Source organism: Nipponia nippon, unplaced genomic scaffold, assembly GCF_047370975.1.
Source record: "Nipponia nippon isolate SJK-2023a ecotype South Korea unplaced genomic scaffold, ASM4737097v1 scaffold_27, whole genome shotgun sequence".
Lineage (NCBI taxonomy): Eukaryota > Metazoa > Chordata > Aves > Pelecaniformes > Threskiornithidae > Nipponia > Nipponia nippon.
The window spans coordinates 2,814,527-2,836,721 of record NW_028262344.1 but is presented as its reverse complement, the minus strand read 5'-3'; the positions used below and the strand labels follow the sequence as shown (position 1 = coordinate 2,836,721).

The 22,195-nt window shown below is 50.6% G+C and overlaps 2 protein-coding genes across 7 annotated transcripts; both read right to left on the bottom strand.

Annotated features, from left to right (window-relative positions):
• Positions 1-2,081: 2,081 nt before the first annotated feature.
• Positions 2,082-8,291, bottom strand: PLPBP (pyridoxal phosphate binding protein). 2 transcript variants are annotated; one of them, XM_087762738.1, is made up of 9 exons: positions 7,958-8,291; positions 7,534-7,610; positions 6,458-6,565; positions 6,182-6,217; positions 5,510-5,585; positions 5,197-5,331; positions 4,861-5,003; positions 4,117-4,215; positions 2,082-3,783 (listed from the first exon to the last, which is right to left on the bottom strand). In XM_087762738.1, the coding sequence occupies exons 3-9, from the start codon at positions 6,506-6,508 to the stop codon at positions 3,646-3,648; spliced, it is 678 nt and encodes a 225-aa protein (XP_087618864.1). In that variant the 5' UTR covers positions 6,509-6,565; positions 7,534-7,610; positions 7,958-8,291; the 3' UTR covers positions 2,082-3,645. The 2 variants fall into 2 exon arrangements, with proteins under 2 accessions (XP_087618864.1, XP_087618863.1); XM_087762737.1 differs by lacking the exons at positions 7,534-7,610; positions 7,958-8,291 and adding an exon at positions 6,996-7,148.
• ERLIN2 (ER lipid raft associated 2) lies at positions 7,533-21,858 on the bottom strand. 5 transcript variants are annotated; one of them, XR_015705908.1, is made up of 13 exons: positions 21,668-21,845; positions 21,494-21,565; positions 21,029-21,075; positions 20,495-20,556; positions 19,482-19,607; positions 17,437-17,510; positions 16,954-17,012; positions 15,615-15,706; positions 15,179-15,268; positions 12,809-12,888; positions 11,291-11,689; positions 8,400-8,694; positions 7,533-7,610 (listed from the first exon to the last, which is right to left on the bottom strand). XR_015705908.1 is itself a non-coding variant. In XM_087762735.1 (11 exons), exons 1-11 carry the CDS (start codon positions 21,772-21,774, stop codon positions 11,480-11,482), a joined length of 1,029 nt encoding a protein of 342 aa, XP_087618861.1. In that variant the 5' UTR covers positions 21,775-21,846; the 3' UTR covers positions 8,751-11,479. The 5 variants fall into 5 exon arrangements, 3 of the variants coding, with proteins under 3 accessions (XP_087618861.1, XP_087618860.1, XP_087618862.1); XR_015705910.1 differs by lacking the exon at positions 11,291-11,689 and having other exon boundaries at positions 21,668-21,858; XM_087762735.1 differs by lacking the exons at positions 7,533-7,610; positions 8,400-8,694 and having other exon boundaries at positions 8,751-11,689; positions 21,484-21,565; positions 21,668-21,846.
• Between the last annotated feature and the right edge of the window lie 337 nt (positions 21,859-22,195).

Sequence of the window (22,195 nt, the reverse complement as noted above, 5' to 3'; positions counted from 1 at the left end):
TCCTTTTAGAGGCAGCCAAGTCTGCCCACAGATGCTCCCCAATCCCCCGGGAAGAGTTTTTCTCCACAGCGCGTGTGAAGCCCTGCTCCACGCGCCGGCACGGCTCTGGGGGGGGTCAGCCTAGCCAGCCCCCCGTCGGAGGGACGGCGTGGAAATGAGCATCACCTCAGGGGGCTGCTGGGAAACCCGCGGCCGTGCCTTTGCCCCAGGAGGGGATGGCGCCTGCGCCATCGGCCGGCGGCAAGGGCTGTAAGTCACGAGGGAGGAGGCCGCAGAACAAGCCTTCGTCTGCTGGACGCATTCCTCCAAGGCAAATATTGACAGTGACATTGCCCCGAGGAGCGGGGAGCGAGAGCACTGCTGCTTCAATAAACCGGCCAAGTGCTTTTAATAGATGTAAATAAAGCTTGTGTTGCAGGGGGCCGAGGTGCCTGAGCGGGGAGTGGTTCATTAAGAGGCCAGGGAGCCTTTCATCTCCGGCTCGTTGGCTCCACTCCAGTGACCAACAGTTACCATCTGCCGAGTGACCTCTGCGGAAGGAGTGGGTGGTCTGCACCCCGCTCCCCCCAGACAGGTGTCCGGCATCACTGACACCGCGGCTCCGCACCCTCCGAGGAGGAACAGAAGGTGCTGGTGGGCAGTGCCCGCTGCACCGGCTTCGGGGAGGCTTGGGCAGGGCAAAGCTCTGGGGCACGATGCAGTCAGAAGAAAAAAGCCTGTTGGGAGCAGGAGGGGTGAGAGAAACAGCTGCAGAAGAAGGGAGCAAAGCTCAAACTGCTCTCCTCTCTTCTCCAGCGCCTTGTCACAGCCCAACGCCGGCCACCGCAGCACCCAAGCTGCTCCCCGCAGGCCACCTGCGCGGCCCGGCCACAACCCGGCTGGATGGGAGAGGGGCGTCCCACAGCGGAGCGCGTCCCCCGCGCCGCGCCGCACAGCTCTCCAGAACCGCCGAGACGCACGCAGCTCTGCCACGGTCTCGGGCAGGAGGCCACCACCAGAGCTGACGGAGCCCTAAATGTTTTAGCAGGCGGTATGCAGGCAGATCAGAAAACCAGAAGACCACACGCTTTCGTGAGCCAGTCTGCTCCTTAAACACCGCTGTGCAGTCAGAGCTCCAGGGCACGGAAGCCAGGACAAGCCCTGCCCTGCTCTACAGCACCCGTGCACGCTTGCTTCCCAGTTTACACCATTTACTACTTCATTAAGCTTGGCTAGCGTCCAGTTTCAACTCAGGAAATAAGCACAAAATGCCCAAGAGAGGAAAAGCAAGAGGGGACGTGAGCCACAACGCAAGGCAATTCTCGATGTAAACCCGCCCCGCGGTTCTGCGCTCGGAGAGAAGGAACTGCGGCAGCGCAGCCGGTTTTGGAGCCGCAGGCTGGTGGGACAGGGCGGTCAGCGAGGGGGGAGCAGAGCAGGGGTTCCCCGATCAGGCTCAGCAAGCTCAGGGAGAAGATCACTTTCATCCCTCATGTGCTATGGAGGGCTCTAGCCAACATTGTACAAGTAGCAAACAAACACTGCAGGGACACCAGCAGTCTTTGCACATTTGAATGAAATTCAGCTAGGAGAACAGGCGTCCTGACTTTGTTCTGTAAAATAAACGAAAGGCTTTTAGTGTTGTGAAACTTGCAAACACGAGGATTTGCGGTCAGTGCATGGTGCTGAAATTCTGGGAGGAAAGAGGTGGAAGAGGAAGGGATTCACTTCAACCATCCGATGGAAAATAAGAGTTATTTTTGTGACTCATTTTTGATCCCTACCTGTCCGCAAGCAGCGGAGGAGCCGCTGTCCCTCCTTCGGTGGTGCAGGAGCGCTGCCCCGGACCTGGGGAGCAGTGCCACCCAGAGGGCTTCTCCAGAAACAGCTCACGCCATCTGACATCTCGCCCAACCCGGCAATTATTTTTTTTTTTGCCTCCTTCTGATCAAAGAAAGCTTCGCTTTCGTTGCCAGCTCTGTTTCAGCTGTCTTTCAAGCCACCCTCCTCCCTCCATCCCGAGACAAGCAAGTCTCGCTCAACAGCAGCTCCAGGTTAGGGAAATAGCTTCAACGACAACTCAGGGCATTTATTCACGACGCTGGAACATAAAAATAACATCTTTAATAGCTTTATAGTTGGCACAGATGGTATTAAAATTCACCACTTCTTATTAATAGACTATGAAACAACACATGGTGCAGTGCCGAGGAGGGCAGCTCCGACTGCATGTTGCTTCTACACCACGGAGCTACGACGGATTGGTGTTAGAGCTGACTCTTTTCATTTACATTCAGCGTTTATAGTCAGAGAGTCAAACCAACAGCTAGATTTAACCACACGCACACAGAGCAAAGCCTGGGAAGGATGTTTCTGCTGGCAACCAATGTCTCCTCCTCTTAGCAGCACACAAAAGCCCAAAAACGTAGTTGTAACACAGGTTACAAGAGACTTGCCGCAGCTACCGTTGGCCAAATAGCACGTGACAACGCAGGAGCTTCGGCTCACACCCGAATAGAGCAGTTACTGCAGTGAAAGAGTCGTTTCTCTCTTCCAGGAGAAGCGAAGGCTAGACCAGCGCTTAAGATATTAAGACATCGCCTAGAAGCTCTGTCAGGGGCGGCTGGATTTTTTTTCAGGAACCTAGAACACAGTGGAATAATAATACCTTACTTTCTGAAGTACTTTTCCCAAAGGGCCTCTAGCAAACCTCGCCGCTGCCCTGTGAGACAAGCAAGCGTTATTTTCCTCACACAGATGCAGACGCGATGGTGGAGGCACCAAAGGGTTACGTGACTTGCCTTGGAAAGCAACAGCAAGCTGATGGTAGACCAGGGACCTTGCAGAAAAACCCCGTTCTGACTGAAAAGAACTTACAGCATCAAGACCTACTACACAGAGTGAAAATAACTCCCAACACCACTTCACAAGAGGGGAAGGGGAAGGTTGAAAGCATCCCAGAAGGTCTGAGCAGACGTGGAACCAATGGGAAAAGTCAGCAGTGTCAGCCTGAAAAGGACAGATATAAACTTCAGCCGAAAAGACATTCCCACACCTGCAGCCTGCATCCAAAACATTACGCCATGAACTCATGCTGGCAACTGTGCTCCTTATCCATCCTTGTGTGCCTGTTATTCATCCTCCGCTTAAATGGATATAGTCTCTCCGGTGTCGCAGTACGTCTCTATCACAGTTTCTACGTAAGCATCCCTCAGTAGCGACCACGTGCAAAACTTTTATTTGGGGGAACATTTATAGGTCTCTGGCAAGATTATAACTTGTTTAATGAAGAATTTAGTCTTCAGTGAAAACATAATCACCAACACTGCCGCAGATACATCTTGCTCATTAGCAACTCCATCCTGACAAATACTTCGTTTGTTCAACCCAGTTATCCAAAAGTCACTGTTCTTAGTGACCCTGAAGGAGCCAAGATACCACAGTCACTTTCAATCACAAATTTTCTTATCATTTGTTGGTTATAAAAATTTCCAGTTTCTACGGGTACTCTATAATCACAATAAATGACGAGGCGTTTCTGGCCTCTGTTCTGTTATGAGGAATTCCCTCTCACCATCACGATCGGGTGCCAACACGGAGGGAGGTAAGAATGCATAGTGAGGTCTCCCATCATCTGTCCTCTGTCGAGGCCACTTTTTTTTCCATCTAATGACCCTGCGCTGTCAAGGTCTCCGTTTTGCCTTTAGTTTCAGCAGGGGCCTCGCCACCGACTGCTTTGTTGGAATAATCTCGCTCTCCAAAAATAGTGCTTCCAATCCTGACGTTTGTGGATCCAACCTCTATCTACGAAGAGACAGAAAGGAGGAGCTCAGGGCAGGGCGGCCACCCACACCTGCCAACACAGTCCGTGACCAACCTCGACGCTCGCCATGTCACAGAAGGACGCTTCCCCACGTACTCGCCATCCGCAGCTATGGCTAGGGGCTGTTTTGATCCCCAGAACTCTATCCCAGGACCAGGAGAGCTGTTTCTCATGGAACAGCACCATCCGTATCTCCATCCAAGGCTTAAGAGGCCCGTTTGGATGACGCCTGGGCTGGACTTTGGGGTGCCTACTGCTGGTGCTGGAATGTTTGGTTCCCGAGAGAAGGGGTGGCAGAAGGAAACCAGACTTACTGCGTGCTGGAAGTCTGTGGACATGCCCATGCTCAGCTCCACCTTCTCAACGGGGAGATTCAGCTTTTCACACACCTCCTGCCGCAAAGATAGCAGCACCTAGAAGGGAGGAGGAAAGAAAAGAGGATCACACGCTCGACAGCCACGCCAGCTCAGTTTCAGGGTTTCACAGATCACGATTTCTGCCTTCCTTTGAAGTCTCCTTCACACAGAACGTGCAATTCCCACGCTTCCCACTGACGCTTGCTATGCAGCATCGTAACAGCGCCTGCAGATTTCCCATTGCAGGCTACTTTACTGACAACACGCATACAAACAAGTCTACGCATCTCCTGAAGACATCCAATTATCACACCAGGACAACAGACGAGGAACGCAGACCCAGTTCCTCTGCCTGATGCGGCCCTGTGCACACAGCGTGCAAAGGAAGGCTGACTGAAACCTCATCTGAAAGCAGGACCAGAGCATCCAGGACAAGAACTGCTGCGCAAGGTGCCCTGCTGATATCCTGGCTACGGCTTCGCAGAACCAAATACATATGGGCACCTGGCCTCTGCAGAAATGAGCCTAACACCTGCGTTAATACCGACCCTTCAGAGGACTGTACTACTCTGAACAAGGTGTTTCCATTGAGAATCTGCAGCCAGACTTACAGCTTGACTGCGTACTGGTTTGGCTGGGACAGACAGCAGACTGTAACGGGAGCCCAGCCAATGGTTGACGTTTTCTTCCAGAAAATCTTACCTGGAAGTCAGGATTTGGCCCCTTACTAAGGTCATGCCCAATGCTGCCGATCGTCATTAGCCCCACAAATTCCAGGCTCGGACACTTGTTGATGACGTGCTCCACGGCAGCTGTGGTGTCTCCGGGAGGAAGGCCATGCTTACCTGGCAAAAAGCGGGGAGACTTGTGCCAAGCTCTGCCAGAGACCTCCCATCTCCGCAGCCAGGCAGAAGCCAACAGATGATCAGGTTTCATCTTAGATAAACGTTTTAAGAGCGCAAATCAACCCATCCCATTCAGGTTGTTTCTATCAAGTCAGCAGGACAAACCTGCATATCATCAGAAAAAGCCACTTACTGTCTTCTCCACTCGTGTTAACTTGCACCATGACCTTCAGCTTCTGAGACAACCCTTTTTTCTGCCATGAGCTGTTGACTCTGTCTGCCAGCTTCACAGAATCCACCGTTTCCAACATGAACAGGTTAGGGACAGCTGGGGAGAAAGCACAGGCTGAGGGCAATTCTGCTGGCACAGAAGTTTTTGTACCTACAACTCAGCTCGCTCACAGAGACAGGCATTGGTGAGTTAACGTACATGAGGTTGTTATTATTTGAACATTGGAAGACTATTGCCCACAGGGTCACTGCACATAAAATTAAATAGGGTTTACCAATCAACTTGTTGACGTTATTTTTCTGCAGATGGCCAATAAAATGCCACTTAATCTCTGGACAAGACGACAGAATCTGAAAGCAGAGAGGAACAGTGAGGTTTGAATGACAATTCCCTCTTCCCCCCCCCCCCCCCAGTACTTAAGTCTTAGTTTGCCCACAAAAAAAATACCAGACACCCAATCTTCTTCTTTTGTTGACCCTGAAAGACATATCTCAGGCAGTGCTTGTGGTGTGTACTGAGATTGCTTCACAGTCTGGAGAAGAACGGGGCTGCGGCTGCAGAGCATGACACGGTGCATGGGGAAGGCAAAGCTCTTTTGTAACTGAAGAGTCATAAAATGATATTTCCCCCAAACTGAGTGCTATCTTTTTTTTAAATGAGGACTGCGCATCTCCTACAGCAGAAAGCACAAAGGGTAAAGCACTGTTCAGACAAATACTTTATGAATAAGGCGTACGTATTCACGGAATCCTCTGGAGCCAGCAAGGCAAGGAGGGGGAACAGGGCAGAGGCAAAGAGCTAAGAATAACCCCACCATCTATCTGAAAAGACAAGGATCAAACAGCCTCCGTTGCCAAATCCCTAACAAAAACTAGGACTTTTGCTGAACAGCTCTCAGGACACAGCTATACAAGGAGAGAGAGCACATAAGGAACTGCGTACTTACTCTGGAGTCTGACGCCTTTTCTAGCAGCTCTTGAACCTAGGAGAATTCAAGACAATCTCTCGTTAAAACCATGCCAGACGTGCCTGCACCGTAAGAACGGTCTCTCTGGAACGGGTGTTCCTGGGACCAACGCGCGCCTCATTAACACAAGGCCAGGGGCCTGATGCTATAACCAAGCCAAGCTCCCCACACGCAGAGCCACACGCACTAGGCTGCTCGGCGCCTGCCTTCGGCGTGGGGGCCCACTCGCAGACCCGTGGGGCCCAGCCAACTCACGTAGTTCTCCCCAAAGCTGCGCTGTCCGTGGCTGTAGGCGTCGATCACCATCTCTGCCGGCTTCGTCTTGCTGACGGCCACCAGCCGCGGCTGCACAGCCGGGAGCCCCTGCAGAAGCACCCAAGGGTGAGTGGGACGTGCAGGGGAGGCTCCGACCCGTTCCACGCTCTCCCCAGTGTCCTGCAGCGCCCAGCCAGACCCCCCAACCCCAGCTCAGATCACCCCACAGCCTGGGGCTGCCATGGGAAGGGGTCAGGGCGACCTCCACGGTGCTGGGGGACCCGTCCCTCCGTGGGGTGATGGGCCTGGCTCTAGCGGGGGGGGGGGGGAAGGCCGATCTCTAAGGACGATGAGGGGGTCCAGACTCCTTTGCTGGGGGGAACAGACAGCCGCCCCCACAGCGGGCCCGTCCCTGTGGTGATGGGGGGCTGTCTCCATGGTGACGGAGGACCTGCCGCCATGGCGAGCGGGCCCACGCCGGCGGGGTAAGGGCTCCCCCCCGCAATCCCGGCCCCCTCCATGCCCGGGCGCCCCTCACCTGCGGCCTCCGCGCTGCCGCCTGCTGCACCTGCTCGGTGACGGCCCGCAGCGCCGGGCCCAGCCCGTCCCCGGCGGCCATGCCCGCTCTCCACATCCCCGGCCGGCCCCCGCCGCCTTCCGCCACGCACGCGCCCAGCTCCTCCCCCCGCCCCGCGGCCAATGGGATCGCTCCGCCGCGCACCGCCGACCAATGGCAGCGGCGGGGCGGGACAGCGGGGCGGGGGCGCCATGTTGGGAAGGTCGGCGGGCGCCATGGCGGGCAGCGCGGAGGGCGGCGCGGAGGCCCGGCCGCGGGACTGGGGCCCAGCCCGGGGCAGCCCCCGCTCCCCGAGCCGCCTGGGGCCAGCCGCCAGCCTCTACGGGCTCCTGAGCGGCAAGGCTGGGCCGCAGGGCCTGCCTGCCGCGCGCACAATCCCCTCAGGCCTTCTGTGGGCTTTGGCCAAAATTGGGGACAAATGCAGGCACCCACCCGTGCCGCGGGTAACGGGACTGACTCGCTGTCCCCCTCCCGCCCGGCGCTGCCCAGACCCCCCTACCTGCCCATGCACGGCGGGGGTGGAGGCGCAGACGCGATGCTGCTCCGAGGGGCGGCCAGGAGAGCTGGGGGTCCCGGCTGCAAGAAACGAGAGCGGTGTCAGCACCCCGTAACGCTGCCCCGACATCCCCGCTGCAGGCGAGCGGGGAGAGGAGGCGGCTGCCACCACGCTGCAGCTTTGGAGAGGTCTGGGCGAGAGCCTTCACTCGGATCCAAGGCAGGCATCCGCAGAAACCCTTGGCCCTCATGACTGGAAAGGAAATCTGGCAGCCAACGGCCTCGTTTGTTCAGCGGGCAAGTACTGCCCGTCGCAACGATACTGCAGAACTAATTTCGACCCACGTACTTTGCATGCTCCAAGAAAAAACACCCCCAAAACAAAAAAAGTCCACAACCCACCCCCAAAAAAATTATTTTCCTCCCACCCGTATGAAGAGCAGTCCTCCTAGGGTGCAAATTTCAATTATTTCAGAAAAAAAACTTCATAAAACCAGGGCAGGCGACACCGCTTGTTTCGCAGGCCCGGTTTGAGCTGTGAAGGCCGGGACGGGCGGCGGGGAGCGCTTGGAGCGCAGCCACGAAGCTCCGCAGCCACCCGCGGCAGCCACGCAGCCGGAGAAGCCACAGGGCGCGGGAGGCCCCAGCGCCGCGGACAATGCCAGCCTTTATCGCGGCAAGTCGGATGGAAAGAATGGGAAACTGCCAGCTGGAACCCATTAACTAAAATATTTGCCTTAATGTGCAGAACTTACTCTCCCTCCCCATATTCTGAGCAATGACAGTATTTACACAGCTGTTTTAAAAATACCCAGAAGGTTCCTGCCCTTTGTCTGCTAAAACATGACAATGATTTTCTGCAAACTTTACCAAATCCTAGGTATTTGCCGCTGAAGTCTTGTTATTGTATTTTTCACCAATCTGGTTAGCACAGTGGGTCCGAAAGACGCTCGCGGCGTTCCTCGGCTGAGCCGATACGGACACCTCTGCCCCTCTTCTTCTGCTGGAGCTCTGCTTTCCTCTCTCCTGCTCACTGGAAAGGGAGAACCGGCACCGTGCAGCGGCACAGGCGTGCGTCTGCCAGCACCCCACAGCTCCACGCTCTCCCACGGGAGCGGCAGCAGCCTTGATGTTACCGCTGGTAAATCTTCCCCTGCAGATATATCTACGCATTGTGTTAAAGGTTATCCATGAAAAAAAAAAAAAAAAAAAGACTTGGTATTAAAATTGAAGGCCATTTTATTGTCATAGCAAATACCAAAATAAAAAGGCTTTTAATTCAATACATAAGAAGATCAAAGACTGTACTGGTAAAGCATTACCATCCTCCCGCCAGCAATTCTCAGGTATCAGCAGTGCCACAAACCTGTATTTTCTTGGTTATACAGAGTGGTTTTAAAATACAGATCTTCATTTCAAGATTTCAGATTATGGAAGGTAGGATAAAACATCAGTTAGAGATAGATGGAATAAAGATTTACATGTAGTGACAGATCTACTCTGGAAAATTAAGGAAATTATACATATAATGAAGAAACCTGAATGAAAACGCAACGATGGATTTTGGCATGTGAAGACTTGTATGATTTCAACATTGGTTTTGCTTTTTTTACTCTTATTACAATTTAACTAAATTACAAGAATACTTTAGCAGTAATGTTTTCAATTAAAAAAAATCATTAAGACCTATTTATTCCAAACTATCATCTTACCGTGAAGTCATACAAAAACACACTTCATGCCACCACTTTGGCTAATTTGGGTCTTTTCATTAGTGAAAAATACTCGCGTAAAAAGTATGTTTTAGTTACTAGCGGAAATCTCTAACGTGAAATGTCAAACAATCCCAAAGGAGATCATCCTCAAAGGTTTAGGTACTATTACCTCCTTCCTAAGTTTCTTCTATTCCCTGTTCATAATCTTCCTGCAGAGACCTATTTATAAAAGTTAGTGATATCACAGCCTACTTATTGATGCAATTTTTTGACTGCTGTGTTGTCTAATGTAGTGCATAGGTCTGGAGATGGAACTTCCCTTAGCTTGTATTTTCCAACAAACAGAAAGAAGACGCATAGGAGGTGGGACTTTTCTCCAGCAGGAACTGATGCTTATCTTTTATTTTGCATTTGCAAGTATCAATAGTGACTCTCCTAACAGGGAAAAGAAAACTGAAGTAAAAATACTGGAACCAGCAGCTGAAATTCATCAGATTTCTATCTTAGTGTGATTGCCTTATTAAAAAGACTAATGCATATTTAAACACTGAAGAGTGAAACCAAGTGTAGTATGTAGCAAGCGTTTGGGGCACAAGACTGTAAATGCAATAGGCTGGTCTCTGACAATTAAGTTAACACGTTTGCATCATCTCATACTAGTATGTTGGCTGCAAATTATAACAGCAATTAATAAACAGGCTCTCCTGCCAAGTGGCAGATGGATTAGGGAGAGGAAAAAAAAAACACAACGTTCTCTCCAGGCCTGAACTTGTGTCTTTAACACCCCCTCAAGTTTTGCATGTGTGTAAAACAAAACCCTATTACCTCTTTGCATCTGGCATGTGCAGAATTAATCAGTTTTCTGAAGTGAAAGGTACGTTACATAGCATTGTTCTGAGCGAAAAAGGAAAATTTATCTTTGGACAGCTCAGAGACAAGAGGTTCTTTTCTTTGCCCTGTGACTTTTCAGTATGATGTTGCGTGTCCTTTGCTACTAGGAAATCTTCCTTTCACAAGGTCTATTCAGAAAAAAAAAAAAAGCAAACCCAACAGCAACTCGGTTCCATTCATTTCAGTTTACCTGAATGTCCTCTTTCTAATAAGACACTGTAAACACTGAAATCCAGTTGGTCTTGCGGAGGCAGACAACGTGCTGTAGCGACTATGGGACTAGTCCTTCAAGCAGTTACTCGCCAGCAAGGCTTTTTGCAAAGTCAGGGTCCCTGAGACAAAAATTCTTTTCTCCCTAGTTTTTCTAACTTGGACGACTGTGCCGAGCACCATGCTCGCAGTCTGGTTTCACTGAAAATCAACCAGTTACCCACTGGCAGGACACTGCCGCCATCAGCAGGCCCATGCCCCGCACCTAGCAGCGAAACTGCTGGCAAAAGCCTCAAAACACAGATTTCCCCTTCGCCCTTCCCAAACATGACAAATGGAAAACAAAAAAACAGTGTTAAGATGCAGAAAATGAACAGTTTGGGCCACTGCTTGCGTGACACATGGTCTAAGGCTTAGATCCCCCCCGTGGCAACCAGGTAACCTGCAGGATCGCAGCTGAACTGGTGTAACTCACTCTGCACGCGGTCTCAGCTGCCCCACCAAGGCAAAACCATCGGCTCAGACCTCAGTAAAAGGTGGTTTTGTGCATTTGCTACACCCTGCACTCAGGACAGACCTGGAGCACAGACACAGGCTGTTAGATCGTCCCAGCGCCCCGCACCACGGGCAGTAACCAGCCCTTTGGACGAGGTGCGGGCCTTCAAGCAGACACGCGTAGTGTACAAGAGTCTAGCACCTTTAAAAGGGGTTTGAAATAAAGTACTCGAAATTTCCAACAAGAGAAAAAACCAAAACAAGTTGTAGCAGCAATTCCCCTCCCTCCAAAACCTCAACATTTCTTTACTTCCGACTGCTACAAACTACCTCAATCCAAAATTAAGTACCCATCTAAGCTGGCTGCAGAACAGATAGTCTAGCTAGCCTCTCCCGAATAACTTGGTCTCTATGTCCAAGAGCAGAGAGAGGTGCATCTAGAGGACATACCTGGAGCTGGTTGCTTAGAAGTTACCAGAAAACACCCCGTAAATACCAAAGTCTTTGTGTCTAATTGTCATACAAAAGATTGAAAGGATTAAGTCTGATCCATCTCTTTCAGTACAGCAAAGGGGGAAACAAAAAGGAACTTCCCAGTTCATGTTTCTTTTGATATAAAACAAATAGAAATCTTTCTTTTCAGTTGACGTTATGAAGTAGTTTTGTGTCCTCACTGGTTCCTGCCCCATCCTCTTCTTGGATTCCTTCTGCCAGTCCCTCTGCAAATTTGGTCTGGCTTCCCGCATAGTCCATGAACATGTTGGGAATATCTTTGCCAAAATATATCTTGCTGTTTGCTGCGATAGCCTTGTATTTCATCAGCTGCAAGTACTCAGGAGTTAACTTCAGCTGCACAAAAAGAAAACAGATCACCAACAGCTCGGATTCAGTCAAAAGCAAATTTCTGCCACGAGCGTACGAGGCATCCACTTTTCCACAACGCTAGCACGCATGCTCATCCTCTCTTCAGCTGAAAAGACGGAGTGCCCAGAAGGCAGCTCTCTTTCAGTACGTCTAAGCGAAGCTCTAAATCCCAGTGACTAAATGGCAAAATGAGAAAGTGATGGAAGCAGCTGGGGAAATGTTCAATCCAAACGTACCAGAGATGGAGATGCTCGAAAGCACATAACTCACTGAAAGCCCTCGCAATGCAAGCTACTGGAAAGAGAAATACAACTGGCTTTTTTCCAGAGAGCAGATTGACGAGTCTGTTTCGGAAAGCAGGGCTCATTCGTTCAGGATAACGACATTGTAACAGAGAGGATAGAATAACTGGGACGAAACTTGTGCACAAACATCCCAGACCTCTGTCCATTCTCACTGACCCTTACAAAACAGAAGGTCTTCCTGCTGGGATGTCGTGGGAACTTGCTGTGGCAATAACAAACCTAGCAGTTCTATCCGTATAATTTCTTTGATTCCAGGGGGCTTTTTTTGTTTGGGTTTTTTTTTTTTTTCTTTTGCAGGACCAAGGCTTTGCCAGGCTGCTTAGTTTGGTGTATAAGCTCAGTTCCATTTGTTCTCTACCTGAATGCTTGTTTACTCTAAGCCTGCCTGTCACTCTAGAGATGTCCCTGCTTTGATTGCTTGCCAGCTTGCAGATTGGAACGAATCGACATTTCTGACTACAACGGCGTGAAAGGGCAATACTGAAACCGATACTCTATCTACAGGAGCCGCGGCCCCATTAGCGCCTAGCAGAGCTGTCTCCAGAGATGACCAGATACTTCACGTATCCTGACACAAATTTATCTGTCCGGAGAAGAAAATGAATTTGCAAATAAGGATCTAATTGTTTCAGTCTCAATGAAAGTTTTTCTGAGGGGAGATGGCTTTGTTTTGCTTTTTGACTTAAACAACGCGACACAACAAGCAAACAATGAAGACAGACTGCTCTTGCTGAGTGCTTCTATACGGCCTAATGTAAGGAGCTCTGCTTCAAGGCACAGCGTAAGGAAAGCACAATACCTTGTTAGCCTCGGCTACTTTCATAGCAGTGTAGCATTCGGCATCAGCTCTTGCCTTCTCTCTTGCAAGAAATGCAGCATCTGGAAGAAAACACATGCTGTCGTATTCAGATTTTTATTTCCAGACATGTTAGCACCATTTGCAGCTGGAAACTTCTTAAAGTGGCCGGTACCACATCTAAACTGTACGGGATACAACAAGGGGAAGAGGGAACAAAACGGGAAACCCAGAAACAGGATCTCAATTTACATCTATAACGCTGCAGGATGATAGCATTAAATAAGTAAATTGCATCTGCAGCTGAAGACCTCAAAGCATTTTATAAACATAAGGTTTTTATTACTACCCCTGTCACGCGGGCTGAGAACGCTCTTTCTTCTCTAGCCAGCCACTAACTCTCGTGCTGAAAACGCAGCAACCGTTCCACTGCAAAAGTGGTATTTACCCACGACGTTTGCACAGGACTCCGAGAACAGCACAGCAGACTGCTCTACAGATGAAGCCTGTGACTGCAAAAGCAATTCCCCAGATGGGATTTTGTCTGGGATACTGAGGTTAAGATTCTGGCACGTAGAGGCAGGCGATTTTAACCTTTACAGGCTCTGCCCCTTGGAGAGATGTCAGCGAGCTGTTTCTCTGCAATATCAACAATTGCGTAAAGGGTCTAATCCTGCAGGATACTGACATTCCTGACTCCCGGCAAAGACGTTTAAGGACAGAAACGCCTCCCCTTTCTGCATTGCATTCCGTTTTTTCCTTCTGACTTTTTATCTATCCAATAGTAACGATACGATGTCAGGCCACTATGTTAAGGCTAAGATGAGCGTCGTCTGGCTGGTTCGATGTCATCTCTTGACATTCCTTCTATGACAGGGAGCCACACGATTGTAATACACGCCAGTCTGGCTTTCAGAGTTGCACAGCTGGATAAACCATTTGTTTACCTGTACTAGCAGGGAGTCCTTGGAGCTGCTACACTTAAAAATCATATAAGCAATTGGATGGTTTGGCCCGTGACTTCCTCTCTTTTGGCTAAAAAGAGTGGTCAGAGACACTAGAAAGAATGAGGGAGACAGGAATCCTCTGCCAGCACAAAGTTGAACTGAAAGCCTGCCACCCGGTGACACACATTTATAAGAAATAAAAACCATTCTATTTCTGTGAAGAGCTTCTTAATGAGAAGCTGCTGATCTGTAAAACTCTTAATTGGCTCCTCGGTGGCCTTCTGCAAAGCTTGACAGGGCCTATAATGAATGTAATTGAAAAATAAGGCCTTGCCGCTCTGAGCTGGAAATGCAGACCCCTTTTCATGTCCTGGAATTTCCTTGACAAAGCATTGTATCGGATGGGTGGGGGGACATCTTCTTAACTTCACAGTACAACCTCCTAGAAAGATCACCTTGAGAAAGGGAGTTTCAAGAAGCACAGTCTGCAAAGAAGCATTCCTATTCCTGCCTCTGGTCAATTCTAGTTCCTAAAAGTAGTTAGCTGCAAAGCTAAAGGAAGATAAAAAAGCAAAAATGCAAACTAACCAGAGATATTACAGATTTATTGGTTAAAGCAAAATACTGTATTTTCAAAAGAAAAAGCTCCCCTCCCCTTCTCTCAACCCTTAAGAGCCGGAAGCTACATAAGAGATCCCCGCTGTTGCAGAGTGTGCAATAGCCAGACTTTGCTTTCTAAATATTTCACACTACACAAAAAACTAAAGCTAAATTTGCATACCTCTTCTTCCCTCCGAGAGAGAGGTTCTAGAACAATCCTAAGCAAGAAAAGGATAGAAAGCTGCCACAACCCTACCCCAGTGCAGATAATCAAGAGACGTGGCTGCCCCCACAAGATTGCACAGTAATATTTTAGGATGCTTCCACTTCTCTGTGAGCGTCCGCAGCCATTATCCAAAACCCGGCACGACTTCTTTTAGGAAGACACCAGCCTGCTGTTCCCTTTCTCCGTACTTGTGACAACTATACCTCCTCCCCTTACGTTATATGAAGAATCACCTAAGAATCTGGAGTCAAGCTTCACTAACTTTGTCATTGCCCAAGTATCCTGAACGCCTTCTACTGTCCTGACTGATCTGCTCCCCTGAAAACTCCGCTGCAAAATACGCTGTGAAAACGTCTGGAGAATCTGAGTATTCAGACCCATTTATTCAGAACTGCAATGCAATATGTAAGGTACCACATACGTGGGCTAAAATGAAAGACTTCAGACCAGTAACTTCACCCCTGTGAATGTCAGCTTGGATTGAAGAACACAGTCAATACACACACTTCAAGAACTACTGAACTCCACGGTGAACTGCTTCAGGATCTTTACATAAAATTCCCCACAGAACATTTACTTCTTGGAAAGCTCACCACTCACCTTCAATCTCCGAAATTCGTTTCTCCGTTTCCTTTTCCATCACTTTCTGTCCATAAGTTATTTCGGCAACTTGTGCGATTTTTTCCGCCTCTGAAATGAAAAAGAACGCATCCGCATTGTCGTCACGCAGTCTTCCTCATGCCAGAAGCAACTTCACCCTTGGAAGTCCTCACCACCCCCTTTTGGTGGAAATAAATTGAGGGAAGAATTTTCAGCCCTCAGAAGACATCAGTCTCCGTTTGTGGGCAAAGCTGGAACCCACCTGAGAAACGCTTGAGTTTCTCTGGAAGACTTTCAGATCAGCAGCAAAGAGATGGAGCAGAAAGATCACCCAAAAGCGAACCCGGTGCATCCCTCCCCGGTGTCTGGGTTCTTTTTGCTGCCTACCCCACCACACCCCGCTATGGTTACTGCCTTCGAGCAAAGATATACAGACCGATGAGGGCTTTCTTCCTCTCTGTCTCCGCTTCCTTCTCCACCACCTTCTGCTTCTGTGCCGCAATCAGCAGCTTCGTCTTCTCACTCTCCCTAGCGAGCCAGAAGAAGCCAGTTACAAAACATGAGCTTACTGAAGTGGTGTGGCCTACCACATCTCCAGGATGAGCTGTTGGCATGTGTTTAGGGCAGGCAGCAATCAGGAAAGTGAGGGCATGTACCAGAGCTTTTTTTCTAAATCACAGCATCTTTTCCTCCCCTCCATAGCGGGAAGACTTTTCAGCCAAGTCAGTGGGAAACACTCCCTGCAGGCTGCCGTAACGCCTTCTACAAGAGGCAGGTCACAGACCACACACATCTGTAAGTTTTCTGGGCTACTGTTAATGAGGAAATTATTTAAACAAAGTAAGAAATTAAAATTCTGTCAACGTCTTGCCCTCACAGGCAGTTATTCTTCTTCGTTTGGAAGTATATAGCTTTGAAATCGCCCTTCATTCAATCAAATGGCTCTGTGCATTTTACCTGCTAAAGCCTTTTCTATCTTACCGTTTTGTATGCACACTAAGAAGTTTTAGAAGTGTGTATATAAATAAAATACTCTGCTCCTGCTCCCAATCAGGAAAGAGATTAGGGCCAAGAACAAGTCTCTCTCAACACATATCCTGCTGTATTTATGGCAACAGATAACAGGCTGACTGGGATTCTACCTATCACGACCATACCGTACATGACTTACCACGATACCAAAAGCTCATATGAAGTGCTAGAGAAGCAAGATGGACGGGAGGGATCTTATTCTGGCCTACACAGGCTCTGCTGGCAGAGCGCTCAGAGAATGTAAGCATTTCTGAATGATCGAGTGCAAGAGAAGGCAGCTGGCTCAGAGCATTGAAAAGGGATCAGTATGTCAAGTGCTATTAAAGAAAGTTATTTCAAAGCTTTGCAAGTCTTCAGCCTGTTGAATCAACAGTTTCTCCATCCTAGTCAAACAACAGGATTAGTGGTGGAATCTATCCACCTGCCACTCACTCACACACTCTGGGAGACCTCTTTAAAATAGGGCCGGCGTCAAGAGGAAGGAGCCCCTGGGCAAATAATTTCTGTGCTCAAGTGTTCAAAATGGAGAAATACCTTCTAACTCCGCAGTCACCTGCCAGCCACTCACAGTGACAGACACGTGCTCATCTGGTGCAGCCTCCCCAGACCCTTTCTGAACGGCAGCACGAGGCTGAGAGCAGGCCTGGCAGAGGGCACTCCGATCACTGCATGCTGTGAAAACACATTAATCTGGATGACCAATTCTTTTTGGTAACACAAAGGTGGGAGTCTCAGGCACTTACATGAGCTCATAATTCCTCCGGATTGTTTCAGGGATGTTTGGCTTTGTTACTCGAACTGCCTGGAAAGAGAAACCGAAGAAAACATAGGCAAGCGGCCAACAATCAAAAGCCAAATGGTCCCCGAGGCTGCAGAAGAAGGGGGAGCTAACGCTTAGGGCATGCTCTGCCACACAAAGCTTTCACGTGCTGCAGAAATTGTGACCAGGTCCAAACTCCACAGAGCAAACGTAGGATTGAACCATCTCCTGACGTGACAGGAGATTACAACCTGGGTAAACCAGTACCCAGAAGAACACGAAAAGAAATCCAACACATCAAAGCTAAGAGGGGGTGGAAAGGAGACTGTTTTCATTCCTCAAGTTAAACAAAGTCTGTATTATAAAGCAATTTTCTAAAAAAGTTCCACAGCTTCCTATTTCCTTTTAGCCCTTACCCCTCCTTATGATCTGCACCTCAGACATCTCAAAGTGGAATCCTGATTACCTGTATAATTAATCCGGGGGCCATTGTCGTTAGGTCTTGCTGCAGGGCCAGTTTAAGGTTTTCATCAATCTGATCTGATTGGGGAGGAAAAAAAAAAGGTAACTAAAAACCCCGCAAGGCAGCTTGCTGTCAACACGTACAGAATTAGCTGGAACGGCGCAGATTTCTTATTCCTGGAAAGTAAGTACAAATATAAGTTTGATGTAGAAGTGCTGGGCTGAGAAAAACCATCCCCGACCCCAAGGCAGGTTCCCATCTCTCTCAGCATGTCAAGCAGCGTTGACCAGCGGCAAACGCTTGGGACAGACTACAGGAACATGGCAGAGCTTAAAATGAAACTCCTTCCAGTTTCCCACAACCTGCAGTTTGGAATCTTTCTGAGCCAAAGCAGCATCTTTACAACAAAGAATCTGTGCCCTAATGCACTTCTCCATTGATATTTTCTCAACTGCATCCTGAAGTAATGTGGTCCAGCTAAATCGTGACTGATTAGGAACTGCATCTGTGCCAGCAGGAGACGAAGAAAATGGAAAGGCAGAAATGTGAAATGGCTGCATTAGTTATTTTAATAGGCTGAAAAAAAAAAAAAAATCCATTGGTAACGTCTGTTTGGCTCAACGGGTAACAGTTAACTCCAGCGTAGCTAAGAAATTTCAAAAGGAAATACAAACCAAAACCCTGCTTCAATGAAAAGCTCTAAGGATAGCAGTGTTTCCAGTTGGGGCCTGCCGAGAAGTGCAAAGGGAAAATAAAAATGTAACGGCCCTGAAAGCGATCACATTGCACTCCTTGATTATTTGCTTTGGTCCCAGTTTAGCTCCCTGGAACTCACGCTCATAACGAAGTTCAGCCAGGAGTTTCGGAAACAGCTGTTATCAGTTTCCTGCACCTGCTCGCAGCTGCGGGGGCAGAGGATGACGTACGTCTGCTCGAAACAGGCTGCGCCCCATTTCAGAACTCCTGAGCCAGAAAACACGCAGCTCAAACAAAGAGCTACACGGGAGTTTATACAAGTTCCTTCTGTGCAAATCAGTGGCTTTGAGTCCGTTTCAAGCAGTTGTTGTCAGCAGCTGCCGACATCTGGAGGCTCCATCGGCAAAGAACCAGTACACCCGCCAGCAGTCCCATAAAGGAACTGGAGGGGAACCGAGCCCCAGTTCTGCATTTTGTGCAGAGGCCTGTCAGAAAGTGGAAAGCCAGACTTCTTGAAAATCCCAGTTTGAACAGAGAACAGGAGTCTGCAAACACCCTGTGTTCTTTCAGGCACAAATTCTGTCCATTTGGGGTCCAAAACCACTTACAGCAACACTTTGCCCGCAGTCAGCACTGCTGTAGTACTGAAACGCTGGAAGGGATTTCTTGTCAGTCCAAAGCCATAAACAAAACACTCAGCACTGGCAGTGACCGGTTTATTTCTACCAAGAAACCACAACTTTTCTTCAGACAGTCTCTTGCAATGCGTTCTCCCAGCGTCTGGGCTGCCTGATTGCCCAGCGGCCTGAAGCGAGGGAGGGAAGGTCAGCAGGCCCTTGCCAAGCAGTCCTGTTTTCCAGCACTCACTCGCGGCGCCCGGGCATTGCAGCAACGTGCGTGACACAAAGCTAATCAAACACACAGGCCGGGGAGCGCTTGCTCATACTTTTTGTAACAGCAAAGAGCAGAAGACCGGCTTTTCCATCTGAACTAGCAAACCCTGCAACAATTCCACCAGTCACATTTGCTAAACACACAAAGAACGCCGCAGAATTACAGCTCCCTTCTTCCCTAAAGCCCTCCGCTCCTACTGGCAGGTTTGGGTTTGGATTATCTTTGTTACAACATACTGAAGCACTCAGCACCAAAAGACAACAAGGAGTAAATGACGGTAGCTGGTTAACAATCCTGATTCCAAACAGGATTAAAAACTGGATTCCACACTGGATTAAAAGGTAAAAAGCCCATCAGTGGGGAGCAGTGACTTCTGCACCAACAGACCACGCAAAGAGCCATCAGAAACATCACTCAAGGAGCCATCAGCCCAACAGCAAAAGGTCAGAGCAGCTCACCGAACAGCTCAATGTAGACCTCCTGCAGCGTGTGGACGCTGCAGAACTGGTTCAGCTCGTGGTGAATCTTGTTGAAGATGAGAGCTTTGTCATAGTCAGCGGTGTAGTTCTTCACTATGTCGTATACTACAAAAGAAGAAACCGGTGTTAACAGCCGGGCCGGAGGGATGTCTCGGCTTGGGCTGAGCACTCGCAGTGAAAACCTTACGGCTCAGCCACAGCAGCAAGGGACGCGGCGCCAATCTGAAATGAGGAATCCACCCACAAGAGAAGCCTGCACCACGAATACTTTGTTCAGGGGAGTTTTATTTATTGCTAATCTTTTCTAACACCCTAACCAATATTCTGTCGCATGCTTTGTAAACAGAAGGCCATCTAACTCATAACAGCCCTCTCTACACTATCGGCAAACACGCATGGCTTGTGTCCGAGCTGCAGAATACAGAGACCGTGTGGCCTGTGCAGGAGGGAAGGGCATCCTGCAGCTGGCATAAAACAGAGGTCTCGAAGCAGGCCGCCGATAAGCCAGGCAGTTATGCCACGCCTGTAACCAAGAGGATGTTAAAAATCAAAGAATTTGGAAAAAGGGCTGCACAGGTCATTCTCCTTGGGCCTCAGAGCCAGCCTTCTGCTCACAGACACCTTGTCTCCCCTACCTCTTGCACACGTCATTAGTCAAATCAGAAGTTCCTCACTGAAGCATAAAGCCCAGTAGTGCCACAATAATGCAAATAATAAAAGCGATGGATGGTATTCAGGTACTAGTGAAGCAACTACCAGCAAAGAACAAGTACGTGCAAGAAATAAACACACAAAATGTCTGGGAGATCTGGTTTCAAGTTTCTGCCCAGGAAGTACGGGGCTTTACAAGGTACACAGGGGAATATCCATGGTACACCCCAGCTCCAAATCAAAGCGCAACCACCCACAGCCTCTTCACCTCATCTCACACTAGCAGGAGCACAAACAACACCGGATTGCGGGATTTGCTGGGTCACAAGGGAAGAACTCACCTGCGCTCTGGATGAGGAAATTCACCACCTCAATTCTGTCAAAATAAATCATCACTCCTCCACTGCAAAAGAAAAAGGGAAAAAAAAATTAATTTTGCCGGAGGCCAAGTGCTCCGCCTGTGCAGCCGGGCAGCTTCTGAGCGGAGGACACTCCCCTCTAGCGGGCTGAGCGCGGCATCCACCGTGCAGCACCGCTGCGGCGCTCCAGCAAAGCTCCAGCGCCCCACTCCTTGCGCCAGGCTCCTGGTTTCAATTACACCCGTCTCCAGAAACTGGATCGCGAAATGCAGGCCCAGGCTTGGAAAACTCAGGGCAGACACTGAGGATGAGCCCAGCCGGGCTCATCAGCTCGGGCGATGCATTACAGAGCCTTTCACTGATGTCAGCTGGGGTGGTGGTGGGAAATCCAGTCCGTAAAAACAAACCTACACGTTTTAAAGTGTGCTGTAGCAAGTAGTGAGGGAAAAAGGGAAAGGATTGAAAGGTTTCTAGCAAAAAGGAAGGACCGTGGGCGGTAACAGCTGAACGTCTCACCTGGTACCACAAGGAACGTTTTTCACCTCATCTGTCTGCAGCGTGGTCTGAAGAGAGATTTAAGAAAAGAGGCTTAAGAGACAGGCTTTTCCCTGCACAAATCCTGCTTGTTTATAAGCATACAAAACAGCCGCAGGTTTCTGCCCACGTCTCCCCCTTGCACCCCTCAGGGGAACGGCTAAAAGCAAGGGCCCAACCTGCCTCACCCGGCCTCTCACGCCGAGCTCAGCGGGACAGCCCCGAGAGCCGCTTCTCCCCCGGTACCGGCCACAAGCCCCCCCCCCCGCCAGCCGCCACCACGACCCAGCCCCGGCGTTTACCACAGCGGCTCTGAAGCCGCCACCCCGCGCCCCCGCAGAGCCGGGGGCGGCAGGAGACCCGCGGAGCCCGACCCAACCCCCGCGGCAAGGCCCCGTTCCCGGCGGGCGGGCGGGAGGGCAGCGGCCCAGCAGCACCTGCACTGACTTGTAGGACGTGATGAAGGGCAGCATGAGGTGGAAGCCGGGCCCGCTGGTGGAGGTCAGCAACGCCCCGCCGCTGCGGAAGGAAGGAAGCAAGGAAACAGGGCCGTGAGAGGCGGCCTGCCCAGGGCCCGGCCCGGCCCGCCCGGGCGGGGGGAGGCCGCGGGGCCCGCCTCACCGGTAGTACACGCCGATGTGCCCCTCCTCGATCTTGTGGATGGCCGAGAGGAAGGCGGCGGCGAGGAAGCTGAGGGACAGCGCCGCGATGGCGCCCAGCTGGGCCATGCCCGGCGCTCGGCGGCGGCAGCGGCGGCTTTCCCGGGCGGCGCGGTCGCCCTGACGTCATCACAGCGCGACCGCCCCTTCCGCCGCGGCGGCGCCCCGCCAGGGGGCGGTGGAGGCGCGGGAACCTCGGGGCCGAGGGTTCGAGACCCGCCCTCGCCAGCGCCCCTCGCCCCGCAGGGCCGGACTGGGGGCTCCGCACCCCCGCACTCCCGGGTCCCCGCTCCGAGGACGGGGAAGAGCGGGAGGGCGGCGTGGCGGGGCGCTCCGCCCGGCCCCGCGGGGGCCTTGCCCCCAGGGAGGCACCCACGGCAGGTTCTCCCCTGCGCTGACCTCTGGCTCGCGCATGGTGGCCATCACTGGCCCCCGTGGGCCCCGCCACGGCCCCGCTCCTCGGGCCCCCACTCGCCACGACCGAGCCCCC

Coding starts and splice junctions, on each gene's coding strand:
- ERLIN2 (XM_087762734.1), bottom strand. CDS start 21,835: ATGACGTCAGGGCGACCGCGCCGCCCGGGAAAGCCGCCGCTGCCGCCG. Junction 21,076..21,493: donor CCCTTCATCACGTCCTACAA/GTCAGTGCAGGT, acceptor ATCTCTCTTCAG/ACCACGCTGCAGACAGATGA. Junction 17,013..17,436: donor CCCCCGGATTAATTATACAG/GTAATCAGGATT, acceptor TTCTCTTTCCAG/GCAGTTCGAGTAACAAAGCC.
- PLPBP (XM_087762737.1), bottom strand. CDS start 7,091: ATGTGGAGAGCGGGCATGGCCGCCGGGGACGGGCTGGGCCCGGCGCTG. Junction 6,566..6,995: donor CGGCAGCGCGGAGGCCGCAG/GTGAGGGGCGCC, acceptor GTGCTTCTGCAG/GGGCTCCCGGCTGTGCAGCC. Junction 6,218..6,457: donor GCAGCTTTGGGGAGAACTAC/GTGAGTTGGCTG, acceptor GAATTCTCCTAG/GTTCAAGAGCTGCTAGAAAA.